The sequence below is a fragment of the Aotus nancymaae genome, unplaced genomic scaffold (assembly GCF_030222135.1).
Source record: "Aotus nancymaae isolate 86718 unplaced genomic scaffold, 86718_ANA_hifiasm-v0.15.2.pri h1tg000079l, whole genome shotgun sequence".
NCBI classification, from domain to species: domain Eukaryota; kingdom Metazoa; phylum Chordata; class Mammalia; order Primates; family Aotidae; genus Aotus; species Aotus nancymaae.
In genome coordinates, this window is record NW_026988494.1 from 2,542,089 (window position 1) to 2,564,443 (window position 22,355).

At 37.6% G+C, this 22,355-nt stretch overlaps 1 protein-coding gene across 1 annotated transcript in view; it reads right to left on the reverse strand.

Moving 5' to 3' along the window:
* Window positions 1-22,355, reverse strand: part of KCNU1 (potassium calcium-activated channel subfamily U member 1) — a 132,217-nt gene that overhangs the window by 48,057 nt on the left and 61,805 nt on the right. The window contains exon 19 of the mRNA XM_064368685.1: window positions 15,632-15,749. Within this exon, the coding sequence (XP_064224755.1) occupies window positions 15,632-15,749 (118 nt within the window). The remainder of the gene's footprint in view (window positions 1-15,631; window positions 15,750-22,355) is intronic.

The following is a 22,355-nucleotide window of genomic DNA, read 5'->3' on the forward strand; positions in this document are numbered from 1 at the left end:
ATGAATTCATGAAAGCACAACGCATATCAAAGGCACTCACCAAATATTAGATGGAAATATGCTCTGCATTAATTAATTCAATCGATTCTGCAATTAATTGATGGCTAATTTTTCTTGCATACTAGACACATACTTCTCAAGGTTAGATTTATACCACAAGTGTTTGCTATACCACTGTGTACCTAGTAGGTGTAGCAAACATGTAATTTCACATATATGTATAAAATTATGGCATATATATATATAAAACATAAAAATGTATTTTATATATCAGATATAAATATATATATATACACATATGCCCTAATTGCACAAGTATTTGATTGACAGCTGCAGTGAATAACATTGAAATTTCCAAGCCTTATTAAAATCCAACCAATACCCGAGCCATAAACTGATCTTTTACAGTGCCCACTTATGGCAGGCCTTCTAGAAGATCTGAGAAAGTGACTTGAGCAAAGTCCCAGTGATTTACTATTATAGTTCCTAGGTAAATTTCACCTGAGGGAAAGCCAATCTGCATTTTTCTATATATAAAATTTTTAATATATAATATGTGCAAAATATATAAAACATATACTATATAAAAATGTATTATATATTTATCTACACATAAAATATAAATATATATTTTATATAAAATATATAAATACTTTTAGGCATTATCTTATCAATTAGGGCATATATGTATGTATATTATATATATAATATACATACATATATGTATGTATATTTCTATTTTATATATGTATAATATACACATATGCCCTAAATGATAGGAGGATGCTTAAAAGTATTGATGTACTATGACTATTGTTCTTGTGTTTATTTGGAGTAAATCCTTTGGAGTTTCTTCCAAGCCCATGTCTGCACTTCTTTACTTCTTTGAGAACTATTTCATCCCCCACCCAATGGTCAAGTTTGTTCCCAATGTCTCCACTTCCTGATATAACAGAGAAACCTGACTTGAGCTGAGTCAATTGGATACTCTCTTTCTGTAATGAGAAACTGGGAAACCGAGAAGCTAGTCACTTAGTTTGTGAGCAGGCACATGACTTCAGGACAGGGATAACCAATGGCACTTTACAGAGGTAAAGAGAGCCTCTGTGCCGAGGGTGAGGTCTACACCACAGTTCACATGGACTCGTGGCAGTGTGCGGCTGAGAGAGCAGCCTCCCTGAGTGGGGCACACAGATTTCCCATTTCTGGTTCCAGTCTCACCTGAAAACCAACATCATTTCTCCCTTAGAGCTTTTCTGATCTGAAATTCCTTATCAGAAGTTTTCTTGTCTTTATTTTTAATTGGTTTCTCTTACTTGCAACTAATTGGGCATTATTTAAACTATATTTTATTGCTAAATCAGCATTTTAAAAGACTACAAGAGAGACGTTTTTTCTTTGAAAAGAGATCATTCCTTATGAGAAGATAGATATTTTTGGGATGTTAATAAAATACAAAGTCCTTTATATCTTTGTAATACGGGGTATTTAGAGTTGAGTTTTGGAATATCCTTGGAATGTAGTGAGAATTTACTAGGCATCACTGGGAAGACAGAGTACATTCTATGTATAAACACAGGACTAAGGCAAGTTGAGAAGCACAATGCATATTTGGACAAGTGAGGGGTTAGAATGTAGTTTGAGTTTAGAGGGCTTTTGAGAGGCAGGAGCTATCTGATAAAGGGCATTGTTAAGGATTTTGATCTCATTCTTAAGGACATGGAAGAACTATTCCAGGGAAGCAGTATTTCACGTTTTCATTTTTCATGCATCCCTCAAACTGTGATACAAAAATGGAGAAGGGACACGTATAGATGTGGGAAGACCATATTTGAGGATATTTCAGTGTTTGTCTAGGAAGAGAAGATGGTATCTTGGTTTGGGATTAGAATTAAAAATGGAAAAACTAGGCCAGACATGGTGGCTCATGCCTGTAATCCCAGCACTTTAAAAGGACGAAGCTGGAGGATAACTTGAGGTCAGGAGTTCGAGACCAGCCTGGCCAACATGGTGAAACCCCTGTCTCTACTAAAAATTAACTGAGCGTGGTGGTGGGTGCCTATAATCCCAGCTACTTAGGAGGCTGAGGCACGAGAATCAATTGAACCCAGGAGGTGAAGGTTGCAGTGAGCCCAGACCGCACCATTGCTCACCAGCCTGAGCAACAAGAGTGAAACTTCGTCTCAAGAAAAAGGAAAAACTAGAGAGTTCCTAGGTAAATTTCACCTGAGGGAAAGCCAATCTGCATTTTTCTATATATAAAATTTTTAATATATACTATATGTAAAATATATAAAACATATATACTATACAAAAATGTATTCTATATTTATCTACATATAAAATATAAATATATATTTTATATAAAATATGTAAATACTTTTAAGCATTATCCTATCAATTAAGGCATATATGTATGTATGTTATATTATATATATAATATACACATATATGTATGTATGTTATATTATATATATAATATACACATATATGTATGTATATTTCTATTTTATATATGTATAATATATACATATGCCCTAAATGATAGGAGGATGCTTAAAAGTATTTATATACTATGACTATTGTTCTTGTGTTTATTTGGAGTAAATCCTTTGGAGTTTCTTCCAAGTCCATGTCTGCACTTCTAAGAAATTCTTAGGAATAAAATAGAGGAAGCAAGAGGGTTGACTGAGCTGAGGAGAGAAACCCCTCTCACATCTTCCTCACTTGATTCTATGAACCCTTACCCAGACTGCTAGCCCAGGTGTTAGCAGTCTGCAGCCCCTGCTAGGTTTCCTGTTGTCTGCTTCGCCTTTCATTTTTGCTTCCTTTAGAGTGTGTTTCTGTGTGCAGGTAATAGAGAGTTAGAGAGTAATCAGGTGCTTGGGAAAAGTTTTGATTTTATAATTTTATTCCCTAATTTGATGTAGTATATTATTTTTCCAGAATTCAGTTGTTCTTCCTACTTCTCTGTTTCTTCTCTTGTCTCCTCACCTCCTTTCTGCTTCAGCGCTCCCATCACCAACATCTGGCCTTTTGTGTGTGCTGTGATTCTCAGGGTGGAAACAGTCCAGCCAGGGTGTGTATTATTAGACAGGGGTTTGAAGAAGCCTCCTATCCCCTGAAATTTTTATATCCATATCTATACCTACATACACACCCACCTTGGAAAGCACTGTTTCATCTCTTCTCTACTCTTACTAGGATCAAATGTAGTGGCTGCAACAGTAAACTGAAGGAGAAGAAAGAAGGAAGAAGGGAAAGGAGGAAGAGAACTTGAGGCAGCTCCGCAGATCCGGAGGTAGGTGTAAGGATGTCTGGTGACAGAGTACCTCATCAGGAATGCCTTTCCTTTACCCTTCCCTGCCTCCAAAAAGAAGATGGTTCTAGATGGGAAGGTGGACCCTGAAAGATTGTTGGAAGGAGAGAGAGAGTCAGGGTTGACAGAGATGATCTGCTTGTGTAATTATACAAACACGTTTCTTCTATGACCTTATTCCTGGTTCGCTAAAGATTCAGAGTTCTCTGACATAGCTCTTTGACTTTGAAAAACAGAAAAAAGGCCGGGCGCGGTGGCTCACGCCTGTAATCACAGCTCTTTGGGAGGCCGAGGCGGGCGGATCACGAGATCAAGAGATCGAGACCATCCTGGCCAACATGGTGAAACCCCGTCTCTATTAAAAATACAAAAAAAATTAGCTGGGCATGGTGGTGCATGCCTGTAGTCCCAGCTACTTGGGAGGCTGAGGCAGGAGAATTGCTTGAACCCGGGAGGCAGAGGTTGCAGTGAGCCGAGGTCGTGCCACTGCACTCCAGCCTGGCGCCTGGAGACGGAGTGAGACTCTATCTCAAAAAAAAAAAAAAAAAAAAAAAAAAAAAAAAGTAAAAGATGCTCAGGACAGTTCCTTGTCTATTTTCTATTTTAGTACATTCACCCAAATCTTTACAGATTAGCTGTAAAGAAACCCAGATAGAAACCATATAGAGAAGTCAAAGCTTTCTACCACTGTGTTCACAGATTTTTTTATCTTTACATATTTATTTATTTTTGCCCAGCTCAGAACTTGTCTTGGGTGAGTCTAGGGGATGCATGATGGAAATCTGAGTGGGACCTGGGGGGCTGTGGGCAGGAGATACTGAGAACTGTCCCTGGAAGACTAAACTCACAAGCCAAGCAGATACTTGACCTGGACCTGAAAAATCCCTTCCAGTTATCTTTTTCCTCTGAGCTATCTCTAAGTCTCTTAAAACTGGTTTCCAAGGCTGAATTTCTCAAAGGAATAAAACAAATGTCAAGTGAGAACAAAGAAAGCGTGTTGCCCATGGTCCTGGAGGCAGATACCTATGCTGTGGGCAACTGCTGAAACCAGGAATTTTTAGAAAGAAGGCCTCTGGATATTTATATTTACACCTAAACAGTGTAAAATCCAGGCATCAGACTTGACTGAGTATAAAATCAAACCATATTTCAGTTGAAGCAAATCTAGCTAATCTGGATGAAAATATTTTTCATAAAATATTACTTTATGAACTAGGAATTTTAATGTGCTCTTGTAATAACATGCAAATATAAATGTGTTAATCACTATTACATGCAATAAATACATAAAAACTGGATATTTTTATTTTGGAAGGTCATTTGCATTGTTGTCAATTACAAAGCCATATCACTGGATTAAAAGGCTACTTTGAATCAAAGTCTGTAAACTTTGCCACTGCTTATTTTTGGCTCTACTAGATCTTCATGTGCATATATACACACACACATATATATATATGTGTATATATGTGTCTGTAATGTATGTATGTGTATGTATTGGTATGTATAAATAAGTCATTCATATGTATCTGTATATATATGTATATGTGTGTGTGTATGTATATATGTGTCTGTCATGCATGTATGTATATACTGGTATGTATAAATAAGTCATACATATGTATGTATGACTTATATGATTTATTTTGGTTGATTCTTATGTGGCAACACCAAAATCTTGCCCTAAAAAGTAATTTATCTTCAACATATGCACTAGCAATTCTAAAATAAAAGGCATTAGAAAATTTCTTCCATTATCTAAACAGAACATTTTAGAATTCTGAGACAGACAGAAAATGGCAGCTTCTTTCACACTTACACATGGCTTTATGATTTTTTTTTAACTAGCTTTTCCCCCACTGGTACCTTAAATGCAGATGAGATATAATACCACCTACATTCATTAGGAGGAAACCAGGAAGCAAAGGGGCAGCAACCTGGCTGGGTTATGATTGGAACTGGGCTTAGAATCCCTCTGGGAGGAACAGAGGTGTTCTCAGGGAGAAAGGAACAGAACCCCTCTGGTGGAACAGAGAGCAGGGAAGGAAAGGGATGTTCAAGGAGAAGAATTTGTTCAAGGTGTCTTTTCTTAACCTTCTTTCAGCAAGTAAGATTTTCCCAATTAAATGGGGACTGTTAGAGATGCCACACTCACTTGTTCTTGGTGTTTATTTTAAAAGATATAAATAATTGCATGAAAGCCAATAATATATTGTGCTGGGTAGGCTAATAATCTATAGTGTTGTGTAAACAGCCTCTATATTTGATGCTAAGTTGAGGAGGACAATTATGGTTGTGTCCTCACCTGCACACAGAGCCCCCAACCCCCTTCATGGGATGAAGCCCAGCTCAGGGATGATGTCACCAAGATCTCCTGCCTGGGTGGGGATGAGGTGGCACCTGTGCCTGAGATATCACATGAATGTCCTGCCACTCTGTACTACCCTTGTGTGAGGGTAGAGTGGCGCTCCCACTATGATCCTGTGAGTAGAGGAAACTCCAAATTTTAAAATGAAAATGAGGGCTTGTTTCTCATCTTTATGTAAGGACTGCCCCCACAGAATTCTATATAATAATCTACTCATTTAGAGTGTAAAACAGAATAGCATTTAGAAAAAAAATTATTTCCACATGTTTTAAGGGACATGACTATTGCTTAAAGCGAGATGAACTTATAAATAAAAAAGAATGGTGACTACTCGGCTTTTCCTGGGGCTTTGAAGAGAATTGAGTAGGTTTCCAGGGAGTCAGGTTATTTGGTTTACTTCTTAGCACTATCTGCAGCAATATTTCAGGGTGAAATAAGTAAAATATCTGTTCCTTTTCATTTGGCAGCAAAAAAGATCCAGGGAAAAAAATAAATAAGAAATATGTAACCCCCATGGTGTAATCCCAGGGTATGGAAACTCACTTCTCTTAAATACCTCCCTCTGGCATAATTGACTTTTCATGTGCATTTTAATAATGATATTTCAGCAGGTTGCAAGAGAATTTTTTTTCTCCTGTTGTTGTTGTAAATTATGACTTGGAAAAAAAGTGTTATAAATCTAATTACATTTTCACTTATATTAACAAGTCAGCACAATCTTCCAGCATGTTTACCAAGCAATTCCAATATTTACAGCTGACCTAATTGGTTGTGGGGTAGAAGCAATGAACAGTATTTTATTGTCCTGATCGTTGCGCATGTGCCGAAGACAGCTGCTGAGTTGTAAAGCTGCCCAGCAACCCTCAAGTTCTGCCTGCCTGTGCTGGCAATCATCAGCCAGCTGTGGAACAGAGGGCAGGGAGGGAAACGGGCTTTCAAGGAGAAGAATTTGTTCAAGGTGCCTTTCCTCAATCCTCTCTCCATAAGAAAGATTTTCCCAATTAAATGGGGACTGTTACAGATTCCACACTCACTTGTTCATGGTGTTTATTTTAAAAGGTATAAATAATTGCATGAAAGCCAATCATATATTGTGTTGGGTAAGCCAATAATCTGTAGCTTTGTGTAAACAGCCTTTATATTTGATGCTAAGTTGAGGAGGACAATTATGGTTGTGTCCTTGACTTTCACTATCAAAGCTGGTGTGGTCTTTAGGAGTCAAGCATGGGTCCAATATAGGTGGAGAATTCTTACATTCTCTTATCTTTAAAGAAAGGGGTGGTGGTGGGGAAGGACTACATTGCTTTTTGGGGAGAATGAGACAGGATCTACCTATCTCATTTTTAAAGGTGAGTTCTGCTGCCACTTTGCCACCCCAAAGATTTAAATTGTTGTTGTTGCTGTTGTTTTTCAGATGGAGTTTCACTCTTGTCACCCAGGCTAGAGTTCAGTTGTGTCATCTTGGCTCCCTGCAACCTCCATCTCCCTGGTTCAAGTGATTCTCCACCTCAGCCTCCCAGTTAGCTAGGATTACAGACACCTGCCACCACACCTGGCTAGTTTTCTGTATTTTTAGTAGAGACCGGGTTTCACAATGTTGACCGGGCTGGTCTCGAACTCTTGACCTCAAGTTATCCATCTGCCTTGGCCTCTCAAAGTTCTGGAATTACAGGCATGAGCCACCATGCCTGACCCAAGATGTAAATTGAAATGACATTTATCTCTAAATCCTCTCTCACTTACTCAAACTGTTGGTGTTGGCACGAATGCAGAATTTTAATATAATTTAAGCAGAAAGATGCTTTATGGTGACTCTCTAGACCTTAGGTTCAATTATTTTGTGGGACCCTCCTGCCTCATGTGTAGTGATGATTGCTAGCATTTATTGAGCGCTTACTCAATGCTGGGAACTTCTCTCAAAGTCTTACACTTAATCTTCTCATCATCTCAATGAAATTGGTGTTAGTTATTTTACTGGGTAGGGATCTGAGCCACAGGACAGTAGGTGACTTGCTCATAGTCACAGAGCTTGAGGATCACAGAGCTGAGATCTGACACTCGAGAGTTTACTGCCGTAGCCCCTACCATAGTTACAGTACTGGGTGGCATCTTCATTTATCTCTCTTTCTGAAACCGAAAAGCCAACATACTATAGCATGCAATAGGCTTCAAGATGTGGTATTGGATATACACAGAAGACTGGTATTGGATGTCACCTAAAATTATACCTCCCCTTTATACTGATACCTGAAATTTCTTAGATAGGGCTTTGTCCCTTAGCTGAAGTCCCTGATCCATGATGAAAAGGAAGCTTCCCCAGAAGGGTTAATATTTTTATTCTTCTGCTTTCGTAAATGAAGTTTTAGATAATAGATGTTGATGAGGACATTTAAGTGGCTGGGGACTGTGAACCCCTGAGAAAGATGATGGTGAAGTGTTACTCAGAGGGCAAATAACACAAAGTGAAAATCAGTACCATTTGCCTACTTCACATTTTTTTTCTTAGAAACTATGCAAGTCATGTCTCAAGGCCTTGAAGAGTTTTACTTAGAAACAGTGTCTAAGCTTTGCATAACCTTCACCTTGTCTTATAGAGTTGGTCTTTTATATATGACCCCAAACAGACAAGGTCTCATTCCTGCCTTTTAGAAGATTATAAATAAGATGAAGAATACAAGCATGCAAATACTAGTTAATTAATGCAAATAGATATATGCACTCAGTAAATGATCAGTCATCCCATTGTAATTTTTATCCCAATGTTCTGAAGGCCACTTCATCATGTCAGCACCAAGCCAAATCAATGGAAATTTCCATACCCATAGGAGAGTTTGTTTTCATTTTTTCAAAAGACCTGTCCACAGATCCACAACAATATTCACAAAATGCCTTGTCCCTCCTTTAGCGTAGTCTGTTAAGCTAGACGGGATGAGGAAGATGAGAGTAATGGAAGAGATATGCTGAGTTTTCTAAGGTACTATTCTGATGCTTTTATAAAGGCTGAAGCTATTCTTTCTGCCATTTTTAAGCAATAACAATAAAACATTGTTTGTTAATTCAAAGAATCAATTTATTCAATACATACTTGATGAATTATTGCTATATATATGGTACTCTGTTAGGGTTGTGGCACATTGCTTCTCAGAAATGGGTTTTTGCCTATGAATACAAAATTAACAACTAGAAAAGAGGTATTTAGAGGGTCTAAAGGAAAATATCTAGTTGTCCTTTCAAAATTCTTATTCTTATAGTCCCTGCCACTCTTTCATCTGTCTTTGGAACTCAGGCTCATTGGGATTAACAGTATAGTTTCTATATGTGTATGTGTATGTTTATTTCCAACCCTATCCCTAGACTATCCCTATAATTATATGTGGACATATTTTGTCCTGCTGTCTTCTTTGGTCTTGCTATTGAGACTTAATGAAAATATTTATTAAACATTATTGCAGACCCAAAGCCCTGCTAGGGATTCTGTTAGTCCCAAATTACACCATCAACTAGAATAAGAGAAAGCATATTGGAGAGGTTCTAGAATCTCAGGTGGAAACCATAGAATAGGAAACGTTAAGTGCCGATTGGACTCTTGGAGAAAGGTAACTCTGCAGGATGAAATACTTGCTATGCAGCGTTAAGTGAATGTAGATTTCCAGAACATGATTTGAAATGCGACAGTAAAGGCACCACTCGATGAGCATATATGAATGAAAGAACCAGAGAATGCTTTTGATCTACTAGTTATGGGCTACATTACACTCAAATAGGAAAGTCTATGCTTGTCTGGAGGGAAAATAGTTTTAAAAGCTTAATATGAAAAAAGAAGGGATAAAAGGAGTTGCTCAGATAATTTCATCTGATCAGTTTCTGTAGAAAGCTCAGATATGACATGAAAAGAGCCATGTATGGTGATTTGTATCCAATCTCCTGCCCCCTAGGTGGACTCAGAGGCTAGCTATCAGTAGGAGTTCAGACATCATGGAGGCTAAAAGATGGGGATTCTCTTGCCTGAATAATTTGGGATAATAATCAATAAAGTGTATAGATCTGAGAGTAAAAAGGGAGGAAGAGCTCGACTTCTTTTCCTGAGAAAACAAGATATGTATGGCAGAGGAGGCATGAAAGTGAGAGGTCAGAGGGACAGGTGTCTCAGGAGTCATGCCTGGGCATAAATTATGTAGGGCTGGAAATAGGTGTGCCAGAAAAGAAACAAACAACTTCTCCCAATTGGAGAGATCCTCCCACATCCTTATGGCCAGTGCACTACTTACTAGCAAACTTCCAGCTTGGCAAAGGCTATCCTGGCAGTCCTTTTGGACAGACTATAGTTTGCTCAGAAATGAAAGACTGCCATAAGATCAATGACTGGAAGGCACTGGAAAATAGCCAAGGGAGGAGCTGGAAATGCCATGGAAAAGAATGTTCTGGAGAGAGAATGGCAAGTTACAGGCAGACTTGGACATGGCAAAGTGACCTTGCCAATGGGAACTACTGCATCATAGATGTCCACTGAAAACCCTGCTGATATGCTTATTGGACTGATGGTCTATAGATGGTGGTTGTAGACAGTGAATGAAATCCTGGCACATCTTGAACTGTGTACCCTGTCCTTCAAATGTGAAAGAAAGTGGTATTAAAAACATAGAAGTCTAAGAACCAGACACTCGATGGCAGAGGGTGACAGGAAATACAATGACAATAGCATGAACCATTTTTCACTTGTTGTATTTTCACTATGTCTATTAGGCACTACATAAGAATTTAATCACTCCTGTCTCATCCAATCCTCACAACATTTCAATTACTTAGATTCTAGTATCATCTCATTTGACAGATGAGAAAACTGAAGCTTCCAGGCTAAGAAGATGGCGATCTGGAGCTCATGCCTGCCATAGGTGCTATTGCTCATGGCTAATATTTGTGGACCACTTGTTCTTGAAAGAATTAAGTCTGGGTTGGACATTGGCAAAGAGAGAAAAAAGTGACATTTAGGGTCCCTGGTATATGTAAAAGAACAAAGAAAGGATGGAGATGAAGTTGGTATTATAAATGTGATCTCATTCATAGATACTACTAAGACATGGTGGGAAGGGATGTTGAATGAAAAAACATTTAGATTTCAATATGGGCCATAAGTTGACTTAAGCAGACCCAGGGGAGAATTTCCAGGAAAAGACTGATAGGCCCAAACAAAACAAGCAATTTTATTAAAGACGGTTTTGTCTCCTGACCCAGGTCTGTTATATAATGCTTGGAAACTTCTGCCTTGCTTCGCTGATTAAACATCTTGCAGTATTTACTTGAGTTTATTCACACCTAATTTTTAAAAAGTTGGATAATTTAGTGTGGTTATGGTGTTATTTGTCGGTCACAACATCATACAAATCAGTTGTATCTAAAACTTTTCTTTCTAATATCTAATTAAAATCAGTTTTACTAAAGAAGAGACTTTTGATAGAGAAGAAGCAGAGAATAGTAAGCAATTGTGTAACAGGTACAGTGGGCAAAACAGTCCTAACTCATCCAAAGTGGAATGGTCGAAGTAAAGAAACCGGAAGCAGGGAGCTCCAGAAATGAATGAGACTCATGTTCACTTACTACAAAACACTGCACAGGTCTAACTTATCTCCCTGAAAAGTAAGAGGAAATACTTTCTCTCTCTCTTATATCACATGATCCTTTGATTTAAGGACACAAAATTCAAGCAAAGAGAGCTAACATTTGTTTACTTATTCATTCAACAAATATTTATTTAACTACCATCTATTAAAGAGTCTTTTGTGCGCTAGTCTGACAGCATAACTGCTATTTATAACATTGCTTAGTCTATAGAAAAAGAAAAGACACCAGGAATACAATGAAATATTGGACTATAACTTTTGTATAAGTTAGGGCTGTCTGTAGTGCTTTAAGTACTAAGAATAGAAGATGTAGGTTCTAAACTTACTAGAAAACCCACTGGTGGCCTGAAGATTACATTTTTAAAAACGGCAAACTCACTGTAAGAAAAACTATAGATAATATTATGTTGCTTTTGGTTTTTTAATGTAAGACTATTAACACATCAAAAATGGATCACAAGTAGCACATACCACACACTTTACATTTTTTCCAATAATGCCTACTAGTCTTTATTAAGCCATCCAGTTTATTTTACCACTTATTGTTGTATGGCAAACACAGATCCTCTAGACATATGTTGCCAATTTGAGAGCTGGAACTCCCTTTGTCCTACGACACAAACACTAAACAAATGAACACAAACTATTTTCTATGGTACTAAGTGGGGGTACTCTACCACTGACCCATTAACAATGTGTGTAAGTCACCTGCGTAACCAACTCATTGATGAAATGTCACAGAGACTCATCCTCAAATGGAACGTATATGTTCAAGGATATACCACCATCTAAAAGATTCTGCAGTGTGGCCCTTGTTTATTTCTTTAAAGCTCTTTAGTTCATGCAAATATACCTTGAATTTGAATTAAGAAGTGCAAGGGAATTAATCATAAGCTTTAGCAATCATCTGCATGGGTTATAATCACAATCTCTGGTCTACTCGGGGTCAAAAGCATATTTTAGGATCCCCAATCAGAAACAGGGCTGATAGACCAGGTCTGCAGATGAACCAGGCTATCTAGATCAATTCTCCTTTTAGATACCTGCTTTAAACCATTTTGTTGTTTATTACAGACAATGGGAATTAAAACCAAAGGAAAAAATACTAATATGTTAAATTACTTTGTTTTTACAGCTGTGCTAAAGAAGAAAAGAAAAGCGAGTGTGAAACTGAATGGGTAAAATTACAATTGAGAATTTTCTGTGGCTTTTGATTATCCATGGCTTGCCAACCCTTTACCATCACAAAGAAGTCATGGGAGAGAATAAACAAAAGCACAAACATGATTGGAGCATTCTCTGTGTTATCACATATGTTGTCTTTATGTCTTCACAAACAATTTTCAAATTTGAATCATGTTTTTATAACAACTTTGCATTAACATAAATATAGTGTACACACACATGCACACATGCACAATAGCAAAATCCAAGACTGTTCTTGAGAAATTTGAGACTTTCCCACCACACTCTACCATGCATTCTATCCTCTCGTCAGGCTGGCAAGCTGCTACATGGAAAATGCCACATTCCCCCCAGGCTTTATCCATGTCACACTGTTCACAGGAGTTGAGATTCCCACTGTCTCCCACCTTTCCAAATCCCACTTCCCACAGGAAGCTTTCTAGAACAATCTTTCCAGCCCTCATTGACCTCATCTTCCTCTGACCTTCTTCCAGAACCATCCATGAGACACTTGAAAGAATACCGCTTTTGAGTGCTGCATGGATGGTTCTGGAGGAGGGTCTATTGGTCGCTGATTGATTGATTGACTTTTATTATGTGTTTGCTTCAAACTGCAAAAACTTTCTATTGTGAAAGTTTTCCAACTTCTTTCCCCTGTACTTTCTAGAGAAGAAAATTAACCTCTCTTTTCTCTATATTTGTACTGATGCATAATATTTGTGCATATTTATGGGGTACATGTGATATTTTGATGCATGTGTAGAATGTATAATGATCAAGTCAGGGTGTTTGGAATACCCACTGACTCACGTGTGCACCCTTTCTTTGCATTGGGAGCATTTCACATCTCCTCTTCCAGTAATTTTGAAATATGCAATATATTGTTGTTGACTATAGTCACTTTACTGTGCTGTCAAAAGCTAGCACTTATTCCTTCTTTGGCCTCTGACTCATTTTATGTGAATCTGTCTTGTTTACCCATCTAGACAGCACAGAAGTTGAAACATGATTTCTATATTTACAAAAGCGTCAAGCATGGTGCCTACTTAGCACATACAGTCTATTCAATATATGTCTATTTACCAACCATTTTTGGAGAAAAAACATCTTCAGATCCCAGTGCTCATCTGTGACTGTTTTGTTGTTGGAAACAGCTAGGTAAAATCTGGTCCCTGAAATGTCCCAAGACCTTTCCCTCAACTAGTTCCCAGTGCTTTCCCATAGGCTATCTCATCCCACTTTATAAAATCTGGGACTGGAAGGCAGGAAGAACACAAACTGTAATGTTCAGGACTTTTATATTGCTCTTAGAAAGTGCATAGAAGGGAGGGCACTTTTGGTGGCTCAGAGATTCAACTACTACCCAGCTTTGGGAGGGTACAGGAAAATTTCCATTAAACAGACCCACCAATCCAGAATACTCAGGTAAACAGAATAGGACTCTCTATGTTAAAAGAAACAGATACACTGCATCAAAACCAAGTACAAGTAAAATATTTATTGCAAAATCTACATTATTGGAAGGCTTTGCACTTATTATCCATTTGGCTCAACTGTAAACACCTTCCTGGCTGTAAGAATTGATCATTGCAATAAATAAGAGACATTTAATGAGGACATACTAGCAGCTTGGAATCAAGCAAAGTAATTCCTTGGTACCCTTTGACCAACAACTCCCTATTTCCCCCACCCCCAACTTCTGAAAACCACCATTCAACTCCGTGCCTATGAGTTTGGATCATGCAGTACTTCTTTTTCTGTGTCTGGCTTACTTCACTTAGCATAATGTGCTTCAGGTTCCTCCATGTTGCTGCAAATGGCAGAATTTCCTCTTTTATTAAGAGTGAATAATATTCTCTGTGTGTGTGACATTTCTTTTATCCATTCTTTTTTCTGACATGATCTCACTCTGTCACACAGGCTGGATTGCAGTGGCATGAACACAGCTCACTGTAACAAACTCCTGGGCTCAAACAATACTCTCACCTCAGTAGCCCAAGTAGATAGGACTACAGCTGTGTACCACCGTGACTGGCTCATTTTTATTTTTTTAATTTTTGCAGAGATGGGGGTCTTTCTATATTGCCCCAAGCTGGTCTTGAACTCCTGGGCTCAAGCAATCCTCCCAGCTCAGCCTCTTAAAGCACTGGAATTTTAGGCATGAGCCTCCATGCCTAGCCCTATTCCATTCATTTTCTGACTAATACTTAGGTCGTTTCCATAACGTGGCTATTGTGACTAGTGCTGTAATGAACACGGGAGCGCAGAATTGTCTTCGAAATACTGATTTTGTTTTCTTTGAATAAATGCCCAGAAATAGGATCGCTGGATCATATAGTAGTTTCATTCTTAATTTTTTGAAGAAATTGCATATTGTTTTTCATACTGGCTGCAGCAGCAAAGTGCTTTAAATACCTAATCTTTTTTAATCACCATAAAAAACCTACAAAATATTTATAACATTATGTAATGCCAGGTTATAATGGCTCTTTGATAATGTATTAATCCTTAGGTAATCACAATTTTTAATCATTAAAGATCTTCCTGGTATATTACACCTACTAAACTGAAATGTTGTCAACATATTACAGAGTTATTTTCATTAAAGTTTGGAATGATAGAACTTTTGGATTGCCCCTCTAATTAAAATCAAGTAAGCACGTCACCCTCCTCCAACTCCACTTTCTGGTTAATGGAGGTTTTAGTGTACTAAAAAGCTGTAAGGAAAAGGGCAGGAAGGAGGGATTTGATGCCGATATTTTGCAGATGCAAAAACTCAGGCAATAGCATCTTGAAGGTACTGGAAATAGGGGATGAATTAACAACAGAAAAGCTATTTGGAGTTGCTATCATTTGGCTCTAACTTACATTTGTAAAGCGCCTGAAAGGTGGTCTGAAAGAAAGTTGCGTATCTAACTTTTGGGTTATTATGCGTACAGATAATTTGAGCAATGGAAGGAAGAGGTATATTTGCTTAGCTTAGTGATATGGGGAAGGTGGCGATGATTTCATTTTGGGGTGGAACAATTCCACTGGTCAGTATAGGAGTTTATAAAGCAAATATTCTGGTTTAAATACAATATGTATGGCCCACTGATTCTCAAAAAACTGTAGGAGGCAAGAATTCTCTGCAGCTCTTACCTGGCGGTGACGCTTGGTATGTTCGTAGTGTTTGCACCTTCCCTTGGAGGAGAATCCTGTGCTGCTATACGAGAGGAGAATCCCATGATGCAATGTTCCACTAACTTTACCGACGGCACTGCAATAGCATAGAAATCTCAGTGAGTTGGCACATATATTCACAAGGGATTTTTGGACTATTCCCCTTGGCTGAGCCATTTATAACCCCTTGACTAGGGAAAGGCTGGGGAGTCTCAGCTACAGCCTAATTCTAAAAGAATGAATTGTAGCAAACTCTTTGGTTTCCTTCTGCAGAATCAGAGAGTACAAGAGGATTTCAATTCCATATGGTGTGTTTAAAATAAGTACCTACCGAGTAGCTGCTGCACCTTTCTAATCCATGGCCCCTCCCATTTCACCCAAGTGTGTTGGAGGAGTCTTCTTGCTACAGCATGTCTAGAGGCACCTTAGGACTCTAAGAAAGCATCACTCTACAACAACCCTGTCTCCTTCCTGCAGATACTGCCCAGGCTTGCAATTCATTCTGCTCGCACATCACCTCCTTTTGCTTTATGTTTTCTTCGAGGGTTTATTATTAATTTTGACTTTTGAGGAATCCTGATCTTACAGTAGATGCACATTGAAGCCTTTGTGTATTTCCAAATCTGGAAATAATAGCAAATAATTTTCTCTGCTGCAGTATGGGGATATACTACCATGACTTCGAAAGGTAATTATAAGGATACATGCAAGAATGCTTGAAATTAATAGATTCAATGAGCACCATGAAGCCACTTTAATATGGAAATGTGACAGGTGAGCCATTACATCTTCCTGAACCTGTATGTTGATATGTAATCAAGCAGTTCTTATCCTGGGACCCAGATTCAACCCCACAATCATTTTTAACCCTCCGGGCTAGATAGGCGTTGTCACACAATAAGAATTTGCACTTGCTGTTGTGATTTTTAAAAATCACATTCTAAATAACTCTTTGCAAGTTAAATGCTTCTCTTTGGTTTTTAAAGACCCTGTTTGATATGCTTGCCAGAAACTGATCACTTGCTGATCAGAGATGGAGAGAGTGTCTCAGCGAAGTTCCCAAGGAGATGGACCACATCAAGAGGCAGTCATCACTGATACTTCTTTTCCCCTGCCCACCCAAGTGGAGAAAGGAGACATGACCTTTCCTACTGTCTCAACATAAGCATTATTTCTGTACTTAGACTAGCCACGGTGGGAAGTTCATGTAGGACAAGCCCTTAATCCCACATGTCACCTCATTTTGATCAGTGGCAGACAGAAAAAGCCACAGAAATGTCTTGGTATCCCTCCTTCTTTTGATGTAACTTTTTTTCTGAACCATTTGAATCCATAAACCTTAACTGAGTCAAAACATACCCTAGAAGAAGAAGGACATCCTCTGGATATGTGATTTCTCAGCTTAAACTGGTAGTGACTGCATCACTCAGGTGTGTGAAGAGATGAGTTTCAAATAAGTTTACTCTACCTGTAATCCTCAGAAGCCTTCACTTTTCTGATACTTCCTTATTTTGAGGTTACCTTTTGCCCTTGGGGGAATGGCTTGGGAAGGGAACACCCAAAGTAAAATCTGAGCAAGGCCTAGCTGTGTTACGTCAGACTCTAAAGGCTGGCCGGTTGTGATGGAAACTGAGTTATGAGATGTCTAAGACAACATGCCCAAATTGGTCTCTCCTCTTCTCAAAGCCTAACTCTCCAGCCAACAACACTTGCCGCTGTTTAAAAAAATGAGGGTTGGGGAAGGATAAGTGGGATAGGTGAATCTATTCCACTTTCTGTGAATCTCAAAATTTTTACTAAAGCTTTGAATCTTTCCTTGAATCATTCTTAAAACCTCACCTGAAAACACATGAATGATTTTTATAATTTTGGAAGCTTTCATAATTATAGAAGAACGTGCATGTGTGGGGGGTGGACAGAACAGTTTGTATAGGGATTGCTGACATTTCTGGTTGGTGTTGACCACCTGAAGGTCAAGGACAAACTGGCTGAAGTGATTTCTTCTGATTCCTTCCAGCTCTAAGTTCTATAATTCTAATGGCTTTCAAAAAGAAAGTTGAAAATTGTTTATTTACCAGGTTACAAGATAGGGAAGTTAAAGAAGTTGCAACAGTTTATCCCCAGTTTCAATATTGCTTCAAGTATTTGAGGAAAAAAATTAAGAAAAAAATAAGAAAACTAAGTCTCTTTTTCAAGACAGTAGATAAGCAGTGAAATTTCTCTGATTTCATTTTTTTAATCATTTTATTTATTTATATTCTATGTATCTATCAATCTATCATCTATCTATCTATGTATCTACCTACCTACCTATAGCTGACAGTGTGCAAGTCATTTTTAAAATATATTTTAGGGAAGAAAAATTGAAATGAATTTTTCCTAACACCTTAGCTGGACTGTTAATGTCTTGTCATTGCTTACCATGACTTCCCTATGGATACCTTACAGATTTCTAGACAAAGCACTGAATACCAAAAAAGACATGGAATCTGAGACCTGTAAATGACTAGAAAAAATGAAAGTTCTTCTACATACATGGCCAACATTTTGGTTATCTTTCTCTTTCAAGAAGTGATTTCCTTGAAAGCAACAAGCAAATCATTCCTTTTCTGGAATACATGATAGGACTGCTTCTTAAGAAATGCCTCATATGTGATTTCCATATAGATAGCAATAATTCTACTTATTTCTATCTCTCTCAGGAAGTTTTATCATAGTTCAAATGAGTGAAAATAATGCCTATATTATTCAAATTATCCCCAATCTTCTCCAATTTACAAAATAGCTAAATTGTTACAATTATTTATAAAATGTAGTACTTTACCACTCGTTGTGACATGCCTAAAAAGTGACATTACATATTCTAGATAAAAACCATTACTTTTAGGAGCTGAAAAAGCAACAGGGCAACAGAGAAAGCCCATGCATTGGTCTTGCAGAAATGGGGTAGCAGTCACCCATCTATTCCTTATTTATTTACATATCCATTAATGATCAGAATGTCATAAAAATTATTATGGCTACGAAAAATGGCATGGATTAGCATGAACGAAGACCAGAGCCAGGGAGATCAGGTAGAAAGCTATTATAATCACTAGGATGAGGAAGAAGACCTGAGCTGGGGCAGAGATGTTTCTAAACTGGAAATCATGAAAAGCCATAGTCAACTGTACCATTAGAAGAATAATTGCAACTGACACAAATATATAGGAGTGCAATATATCTGTGTAGGGTCTTTGTAGACTTGTTACCAAGATGCTTTTCTTTTTATTGAAATTTGGTGACATGGTCCCCGAATTCTTGGAGAAGAAAAAGAGTCATGCAGGAACCATCTTCTATTCTTTCTCCTACCTGACCTAAGGCCATTGGGACCTCTGACTGTTCTTCATTGCTGCTTAAATAAGCCAAGCTGGAAAGATGAGCTGGTAGATTTATTAGGGTAGCTAAATTCTACTTTATGCATTTGGAGTTCTCCTCCCTAAGAAATGTTGGCTGAGGTAATTCCTTCTTAAAAAGGTCAATTAATAGTCTGAAATGTTTATGAAAAAAGTAACCCACGGCCAAATCTACATAAAACTGTAAAGTAGAATAAATCCACATTTGGACCACCTACTCAACCCATTTCTTATCATTATTTTTCTGTCCCTAACTTCCTTTGTACCTTCTTTCCAATTTCCTTTTCAGATTTCTGCTTTCTATTAGATTTGACTCTAGTGCAGAATATTAGCATTTTAATGCAGATTCTGAAACAGTTCTCAAGGGGTAGGGATTGGGAAATTTGGACACAACTTTCCTAAGGGCTACTTTCAAATTGCCCATTCCCTCTGCTCTATCATATGTAAAGATTCTTATGCACCCCTCCTTGCCCTGGTTAAATACTACTATTCTTAAATTCTAGGTGTTAGAAACTGCAATAAAGAAATAGCAGGTAGTGAACTGTAGAGTTGAACCTGGGAAACTTTATGCCCAATATCTTACCTAATTCCATTAAGCAGAAGGTCAGAAAGACAATTATCCCTTCTACTCTGAAGGCTTAGCCCTAGTGGTGTTTATGCTCTGAACCCAAAAATCTTCAGGGAACGGGCTAGGCATGGTGGTTCACACCTGTAATCCCAGCACTTTGGGAGGCTGAGGCAGATGAATCATGAGGTCAGGAGATAGAGACCATACTGGCTAACACAGTGAAACCATCTCTACTAAAAATACAAAAAATTATCCAGGTATGGTGGCACACACCTGTAGTCCCAGCTACTTGGGAGGCTGAGGCAAGAGAATTGCTTGAACCCAGGAGGTGGAGGTTGCAGTGAGTTGAGATTGTGCCACTGCACTCCAGCCTGGGTGACAGAGAGAGATTTTGTCTCAAAAAAAAAAAAAAAAAAGAAAAAAGAAAAATCATTCAGGGAATGGGTTAAAATAAGTACGATCTACTAGGAATACTCTTCCAATTCTTATTTTATCTGTACTTCATTGATGGAAAAAAAAATCAAAAGATTCTTTTTGAGTTTATGCTTCCATGGGTGGCATAATAATTAACATATATGTAGAACTTACTATTGGCCAGGCACTAGGCTTAATGCTTTTTATATTAATATAATCAATCTGTGTACTCTTTATGCACTAATATTTTCATTTAACCTTCTGAGATATGTTATGTTATTATCAAAGTTTCAAAAAAATCTGAAGCACTTTGAAAATTTCAATAATTTGCCTGAAGTCACAGTTAGTAAGTGACCAATGCAGAATTCATGTTCTTAACCACCACTCTAAGCTGTCTCTGTAAAATACTGTATTATGAATTTAAGTGGAGAATCTCTAATGTGGTTCTAGTTTAGAAAAATTGAAGTAATAAAAAAAGAGTGATTCGAGAATTATAGAGCATCAGAATTGAAAAGGGCCATAGAGACAATGAAGATTCCCCTCTTTGGAGATGATTTCACTGAGACCCCAAAAGCTGACATGTCTTTCCCCAGCCACAGTAATCAGTGGAATAACTGTGATCACAACTCAAATCTTCTGAGTTCTCACTGAGTATAGTAGAAGGGAGAAAGTGGTGGGATCAAGGAAATTTAATGAACTCATTAGAGAGATAAATATTTGAAGGAGGTGGACTGAGGATACTCTTAACTGGCTCTAAAACCATAAAATATTCAACCTGATATTTGTACTAATTCAGTCATTGTAAGTTTTCTATGCTGCCATTTATTGATAAATTCCTAAGTCATTTTTGAAAGTGAATTCTCTAGGAGAATATCCAAATATTATTATGACATTTAAACCTTTGTGGCTAAGCAGCACCCTTCTAAAATAATGTTCATTTTGGCACATTTTAGTTAGAACCAGGGTCTCCAGATTCAAATTCACACACCAATCCATTCCCTAGCTGCTTGATCTGTGAGCATTTCACGGTACTCTGCTGCCATCATCTGGCCAACTGAAGTCAGTAACAGTTGCTTGCTTGCTGCTTGTTACTTTAGAATCTCAGTACCAGATGAATAGAATTCTGGCTGGAGTGAAATAGACTTGGTAATAGTTGTGATTCAGGATCAGTATAGGGTAGGAAAAAGAAATGATTCTATTATAAGAGTTATGAAAGATTCTGAAGAGTATGATGACCACACTGAAGCTAAGAAATTAGATCGTAAATTGAAAGTCTCATTAATTTATCCCCTAGGTAACATAAAATACATGTCATAGAAGTGGTTAAAATTTGGCATGTCTAAAAATACGAAGGCAGAATTTTCCTTTTTATACAGAAAGTGTTTATAGTAAAGTCACAAAAGTCAGATAAAAAGGGATGATTGTTTACGTTTATAAAGCATTTTAGTTTGCAGAATGACAGATATATGCATGTGTGTCCTTGTATGTGTAATTTATTTACAGAAAGTTTGTTTTGTACACTGTGTCTACAGGCATATGTATACTGCATGAAACTATACTAAATTTACATATAATAAGATGGTATGTGTAGCGAGATTATACTTTTTGGTGTATTATCTTGTTCTTTTTTAGAGGCCCTTCCTTTAATGGGACTCTCTTCCTATTTAGTCAGACTCATCCCTTGCTTTAAAAAAGATTCACGTTTTTATTGAATGTAAAGCGTTCATGTTTAAATTTCCAGTCCCAAAATAAAGTCTTGAAGACATTTTAAGAAACAGTATTCTTTAGACTCAAGCATTCAGTTGAATTACCCTATAGACGATAGGTATTTCAGGAAATTACATGGGGACAATTTTTTTTTACCATGCTTGAAATTGTCTTAGGAATTAAGGAAAATGAAGACAGCCTAAGGGACTGCTGGGACATTATCAAGTGTACCAAAAGATTTAATCAAAGTTTCAGAAGGAGAGTAAAGAAAGGGTAGAGTAAATATTTGAAGAAATAATGGCCAATAATTTCTCAAATTGGTTGAAAAATATTCATCTATACAACTAAAAAGCTCAATAAACTCCAAGTAAGATAAATTTGAAGAGATCCACACATCGAGACACATCATAATCAAATATGTGAAACTCAAAGACAGAGAATCTTCAAATCAGCAAGACAAAAGTGGCTCATCATGTACAAAGGATGACCAATCAAATTGAAAGCTATTTCTAATCAGAAACAATAGAGGCCAGAAAGAGGTAGGATGAAATGTTTAAAGTGCCGAACGAGAAACAACTGCCAACAAAGAATTTAATAGTTAGCAAAACTATCCTCCAAA